This window comes from Anopheles stephensi, chromosome X (assembly GCF_013141755.1).
Source record: "Anopheles stephensi strain Indian chromosome X, UCI_ANSTEP_V1.0, whole genome shotgun sequence".
NCBI classification, from domain to species: domain Eukaryota; kingdom Metazoa; phylum Arthropoda; class Insecta; order Diptera; family Culicidae; genus Anopheles; species Anopheles stephensi.
This window is the reverse complement of record NC_050201.1, coordinates 20013194-20020286: the sequence shown is the minus strand read 5'-3', so window position 1 is coordinate 20020286 and position 7093 is coordinate 20013194. Positions and strand designations below refer to the sequence as shown.

The 7093-nt window shown below is 47.0% G+C and overlaps 1 protein-coding gene across 1 annotated transcript; it reads right to left on the bottom strand.

Annotated features, from left to right (window-relative positions):
• Positions 1-772: 772 nt before the first annotated feature.
• On the bottom strand, positions 773-3279 carry LOC118505517 (uncharacterized protein K02A2.6-like). Its single transcript, XM_036041460.1, has 3 exons — positions 2803-3279; positions 2054-2261; positions 773-2008 (listed from the first exon to the last, which is right to left on the bottom strand). Exons 1-3 carry the CDS (start codon positions 3277-3279, stop codon positions 846-848), a joined length of 1848 nt encoding a protein of 615 aa, XP_035897353.1. The 3' UTR covers positions 773-845.
• Positions 3280-7093: the final 3814 nt, after the last annotated feature.

Below are 7093 nucleotides of genomic sequence, written 5' to 3'. Positions count from 1 at the left end.
GAGCGGCAATGACGTTGCCACGCTTCGGGTCCCAAATTCGATACCCATTGCAATGGTACCCAAGAAAAATTCCTTTCCATGCCTTCTTGTCCAACTTCTTCCGATTCTCCTTCGGTATATGGCAGTATGCAGGACTGCCCCACACTCCCATCTTCGAAACGTCCGGTTTTCTACCCTACCACATTTCATAGGGTGTTTTACCTTCGATGATGGCACTTGCTGAGCTCCTGTTCACTAGGTATGCTGCACTTTCCACCGCCTCACACCAGAACTTCTTGCCTATACCTGACGTGAACATCATCGACATGGCCTTTTCTTCCAGCGTACGATTCATGCGCTCGGACACGCCATTTTGCTCCGGTGTATATGGAATTGTACACTGCATCATGATACCCTTCTGTTTGCAGTATTCATCGAATTCGGCATTCTCCGCCATTGTCACACACTAAACGTGAAATGCCAATACCGAACTTAGCAGTAACCATAGCTTTATAAAGATTGAAGCAATTAAACACTTCTTCCTTCGTGCGCATGGTGTACACTATTTGGGGCGATTTCTTTCGTTTTAAGTTGAGCGTTTTAAGATCGATCGGTTCGAGATACGAGATAAGACTAAAACTATTTTATTACAATTACCGTTACCTTACAATTATGAATTTGTATTAGTGTTAGATTTAGCGCGTAGTGTGTAGCGTGTATCGTGTATCGTGTATCCTGTCGTGTATCATGCATCGTGTCGTGTATCGTGTCGTGTATCGTGTCGTGTATCGTGTATCGTGTGGTACAGTACGGTGCACAAATGGATACGGCTGCCACAGTACTCCCCTCCTAGACTAGATTACCTTTTAGTGAAACCTCTCGGGAATTATCACTCGTCGTCCAGAACGAGTGACTCTAGTCGGGGATTTTATGACAGGAGTTGTGTCAGCTGGTACCGGGTTGTTTTGCTGGTCCTCTAGCGCGAATGCAGGTTTCAAACGGTCCACCGAAACGTTGACTGTTCGGCCTCGGATTTTCAGCGTGAACTCGGCAAGCGTTGAGGCTCGGCTAACCACCTCGAATGGTCCTACGTATGGAGGTGATAAAGATGGTCGTACCGAATCATTCCGCACGAAAACATTTCTGCACGTCCGCAGGTTCTGGTGAACGAAAACGTTCCGATTTCCATGCCAAGCAGTCGGCTGGGGGCGAAGATCACGCATAGTCCTTCGAAGTTTGGCGACAAATTCAGCTTCGTTCGGGTTGGTCGGGTTGCTAACGAAAAACTCAGACGGTATTCGAAGCGTTGTACCATATACCATCTCGGCCGCCGACGCTTTTATGTCCTCCTTGTAGGCCGACCGCAGTCCCAGTAGGATCATCGGCAGGTGCTCGCTCCAGTGTTCAGTATCATGGCAAAGGATCGACGACTTAAGGGTTCTATGCCATCGTTCGATGATTCCATTCGATTGTGGATGGTACGCAGTCGTGCGCAGGTGGCTGGATCCGAGCAAACGAGTCAGTTCAGCGAACAGCGATGACTCGAATTGGCGTCCTTGGTCGGAAGTTATGAAGGAAGGAACACCAAAACGAGATATCCATCCAGATACCAGAGCTTCGGCAATTGTGATCGCGGTCATATCCGGTATGGGTAACGCTTCTGGCCAACGCGTGAATCTGTCGATGACCGTTAGACAGTAACGGTTACCTTTACTCGGGGGGAAGGGCCCAACGATGTCGATGTTGATATGTGAGAATCGACTATCCGGAGCCGAGTATCGGGATACAGGCGATTGGATGTGGCGTGTCATCTTCGAGCGTTGGCATTGCAGGCAGCTCCTAGCGAAAGCGATACTGTCCTTGCGGATGATTGGCCAAACAAATCGCTCCGTCATTAATTTGGCCGTTGCACGCGTGCCAGGATGAGATAAATTATGCGTTGCCTGGAGCGCAGCTTGCCGGAACCGTTCCGTTATAAAGGGCCGAATGCGATCACCAGTGCAGTCACATAATAGTTGTTTGGTACTGCCTGGAATGGTAAAATACTTTAGTTTAAGCGAACTATTCAGTTTACCTTCTACGATATTTTGAAGCTCGTGGTCGTCTTTTTGGCTCTCTGCTAGGGCTTCATAATCCAGGGATGGCACTGACTTTACTGCATTGATGCGGGAGAGCAAGTCAGCCACGATGTTGTCCTTTCCCACAATGTGACGGATGTCCGTTGTGATCTGACCAATCACATCCAACTGGCGAGCTTGACGGTCCGAGGCTTTGTCAAGCTTCTGGCAGAAGGCAAATGTGATGGGTTTGTGGTCGGTATAGATGTGACAGCTTCGTCCTTCGAGCATGTATTTGAAATGCCGCAATATATACCTATATTGCTGTCAGCTCGCGATCGTAGGTACTATACCGCAGTTGCGCCTTATCGAATTTCTTCGAATAAAATCCGAGTGGTTGAGGGTTTCCATCGACGATTTGATGCAGAACCGCCCCTGCGGCGATATCAGATGCATCGACCCAAAGGGATAGCTCTGCAGATTTGACGGGATGCGATAACAGCGTAGCATCGGCGAGTTGTTGCTTACAGCGCTCGAAACTTGCGGTTGTGGTGTCATTCCAGGTCAACGGGGATCGATCGTTGCGTTTGTTGCCAGTAATAATGGAAAGGAGTGGAATCTGGTGCTCGATCGCGTTTGGCATGAACCTACGGTAAAAATTTAGCATAGCCAAAAACCTTTTTAATTCCTTCACTGTCGCAGGACGCTTGTATTCTGCAATAGCTCGCACGCGGTCTGGCAAGGGACGGATACCATCAGCAGATACAGAGTGGCCAAGAAAATCAAGAGTATCACGGCCGAATTCGCACTTGGCAATATTTATCGCCAGATTATATTGTTTGAGCCTTTCAAACAATCGACGCAAGTGTTCACGATGCTCTTCGGGTGATGATGAAGCGATGAATAGATCGTCAATGTAGGGGAATATGAAATCCAACCCTCGCACAACCTCGTGGATTAAACGTTGAAATGTTTGCGCAGCGTTGCGCAGTCCAAAGGTCATGAACGAGAACTCGAACAATCCGAAGGGTGTCGTGATGGCAGTCTTAGCAATATCCTCGGGATGGATTCGCACCTGATGGAACGCCTTCTGCAAGTCAACTTTTGAAAAAATAGTTTTACCTTCTAGAATGGTAGAGAAGTCCTGCAGGTACGGTAAGGGATAGCGATCCGGGATGGTTTGAGCGTTGAGTGCGCGGTAGTCACCGCATGGTCGCCAGGACCCGTCCGCCTTTTTCACCATGTGAAGCGGGCTCGCCCAACTGCTGCTAGAAGGTCTGCATATCCCAAGCTTCATCAGAGAAGCTTCATTCGGCTAACAACTCGGCGTAGGGTGAAACCGCCTGAAAAGTTTTAACCGAACACTGCTCACTTTTCGCAAGGAATCCAACCGACTCGAGGTGGGTGGTGTTATCGATGAGACGCTTTCGTTTAATATCTACCAGTAGGTCAAAATTGCCTAAAAAATCCGCACCAATTATTCCGGAAGTTACATCGGCTATCAGGAACGACCACAAGAACTCACGACGAAGACCGAGGTTTACTTTTAATAAAACTTCACCATATACATTAATGGGCGATCCGTTCGCGGCGAACAGTTTTATCGAAGATGGTTTAACTCCGGCTGAAAGCAAATCTTTCGGAACCACAGACACATCGGCGCCGGTGTCGATTAAAAATTGCATTGACGTGGTTGTATCGGCAATTCTTAGGCGAAAGATTGCGGCTGTAGTGGTGAGTTCGCCAATCTCCACCGCAGCATCAGCAGAGCGTCGCTATTGTGAAGGTGAAGAGCTTTGAGCGGTGCAGGGTTTTCGGCATTTTCGAGCTTCACTACCAAATTTGCGATGAAACCAACACGGGCCAGTCGAAAAATCCCTGCGACTAAATGAGCGTCTACCTGGTGAACTGGCGCGGGAAACCGATCGTCCGCGATGCCTTCGGTTGGGAAACACGTTTTCAATGCGCCTGGATAATTCAGCTATCTCTTTTCGAAGATCAGAAATGGGGTCGTTGACCGCGGTTTCAGGCACGTGGTCTGGCGCCATCGCTGATTTTTTTCGTTCGACGGCGTTAATGCTCCTAAGTTCCAAAGATTCGACAATGGCGTCAGCGATGGTGGTTTTGTCGGCGGCGTCACCACGAGAAGCGATCACTGCCGCTTGTGCATGTGGCGGTAGCCTGGATGCCCAAAGATCGATAAGCACCGTTTCGTTAAGAGCGTTGCCAGCAACGCGCTTCATCTCGTTCAAGAGCTGGCTTGGTTTTTTATCACCTAGTGGCATATCGGACAATACGCGCTGCAAACGCCGCTGCTGACTGTCTGCGAAATAACCGATCAGTTTGGTCTTTATGTATGTGTACTTGTCCATCGTCGGTGTGCCATCGATGATTGACCTTAACTCAGTCAGTTTATTAGGAGGCACCTGTGCCATAACGATGTTGTACTTTCGCGTATCGTGCAATGCGCCTATTCCCGAAGCAGCGAACCAAAATTCAAGCGACATGAAATATGTCTCTATGTTGGTGTCTTCCATGCTGGGTGGATTCAATCGAGGCGTATGGATTGCTTCAATAGCGGCCGGTTGAGACGCGGGGTTCGCGGTAGGCGGATTCGTAATCACTTTATCCTCTAGCATTTTTTGGCGTACACGAAAACTCGCTCGAACAAAAATCACGCACTTGTAACGTTAATAAAAAACTCACGTCGGGGTCACCACTTTGGCGCGATTTCTTTCGTTTTAAGTTGAGCGTTTTAAGACCGATCGGTTCGAGATACGAGATAAGACTAAAACTATTTTATTACAATTACCGTTACCTTACAATTATGAATTTGTATTAGTGTTAGATTTAGCGCGTAGTGTGTAGCGTGTATCGTGTATCGTGTATCCTGTCGTGTATCATGCATCGTGTCGTGTATCGTGTCGTGTATCGTGTCGTGTATCGTGTATCGTGTGGTACAGTACGGTGCACAAATGGATACGGCTGCCACAACTACAACAAATCTACTCCAATCGTCGATAAAACTCACAAAGAAACGACTTCCATCGTGACCAACCGGTGTCACCGGACCGCAAACATCACTATGTAATACTTCTAATACACGCTTTGCACGTTTTTTCGTACGTTCGCCAAATGGCATTCTCGTTTGCTTCGCATCGACACAAGTTACGCAGATCATTTCCGTTTTATCACCCTCGCGCTTGTCCAATCCATTTACCTTGTGCTTGGATATGATCTTTTCCAAATTAATTTGGCTAAGATGACCATAGCGCTTATGCCAAAGCTCGGGACCCTTTAAGATTTTTCCACACGAATACATGACCGAACCGCATTCCTTCTTACGGTATAAATCCATTTCATACTGAAGACCAATACGCTTACCGAGGCGAGCACTTCTGAACCACGAATAATTTGGACACATCCATTCGTAAAAACAACTTTCATTCCTGCCATCTAGACTTTTCGAATAGAGAAAAGATTGCATCGTAGGTTCGGAAAATAAAGTACATTTTCCAAAATACACTCGCGCTGTTGGTTTCCGATCTTCCCAATCACTTTGATTGTTCCGGAATATTCAGCCATCGTAGATTTCCCGTTCTAGGCCACTGCAATTTCAACAGGGTTTTTCAAAGGCACTAGCTTTTCAAACAAACTACGATCATTAGACATGTGGTCCGTAGCACCCGAATCTGCAAACCATTGTAGTTTAAATTTATCTTCATGGCTTTCTACTGCGATCATACCTGCGGCAAAACTCACAAATTTTCCCGTCGCAATCGCACTGCCTTTGTTTTTGTTGAATTTCTTCTTCTTCTTTTCAGGACAATCACTGGCTTTATGCCCAGGCTTATGACAAAAGAAACACTTCATTGTCTTTTCCAAGCCGTCCTTTGGCTTTCCAACAAAAGCAGCCGATTCACGTTTCGTCGAAACAGCTTCCACACACGAATCATTACACTTTATCTCCTCATCCAGGAGACGGCATTTGACGAACTCTAGCGTCAGATTTTCTTGTGGAATTGTCTCAAGAACAGTCACCACCGTCGCGTATTTAGGTCCCAAGGTCATCATCAACTGGAATACAACATCAATGTCTTCCAAATGTGCCCCGGTGGCCTTATAATCACGCACAATACAATCGAATGCTAGAAAGTGATCCTGTAGGCTGCCTACTTCGAACCGAAACGTAGAAAACAATTTCTTAGATGCAACCGGCACGCAGTTCAAACACTCTCTCCAGAGCAAGCCAAATCGCTCTCGCGGTCGTTTTGCCCTGCACGTACATGTTGTCATGGATCCGCGATACAAGGATCGACTTGCACCGTCGTTCCTTCTTCCAGCGCTTTTCCAACAGCTTTTCTTTCGCCAGGCTGACGGCGTCACTGTCTTCCTGTTTCACTTTTAGTTCTTCCACTTCCTCCATCTCGTTCTGGATGCATTCAAGCATTTCATGCTCCTCGAGCATCACTTGAATCCGGAACTTCCAAGACGCGAAGTTCGAACCATCAAATAGCGGAACGCGCACGGTTTCGTTATCGTTATCCATTTTAATTCACAACAGTCTTTAACAGAGTAGCCACAAATCCTTCAAACACGAAATCCTGGGCCCATAACCTAATGAGATACAGTAAAAGAATTTCGGACGGAATTCAGGAACGCGACACTTCACGGGAGAGCTTCAGTTTTCATCAAGGCTTTATTAGGAATGAATAACGAAACAAAATGGCTGCTCAAGGCGCCAAAACAAAAACGTCACACTGACAGCTAACAAACTTCATAGTCAAACACATTGCAGGGTTTTCCCGAACATCACCATTGAGATAACCAAAGTGAGTTGAGAGGAGGTGTCGGAATAGCGATTTCTCGGTCGGACACAAAGTGAGTTGAGAGGAGGTGTCGGAATAGCGATTTCTCGGTCGGGCATTTGGAATTTTTTTTGACGTTTACTTGACTGAAATGTAAACAAGCTGCGGTCAAGCATTCTTTGTTGGTCAAGCAAGCGATCTCTAGCATACATTGATGAAGCTCGATCTGCTGTGCTCTTGATGAATTTT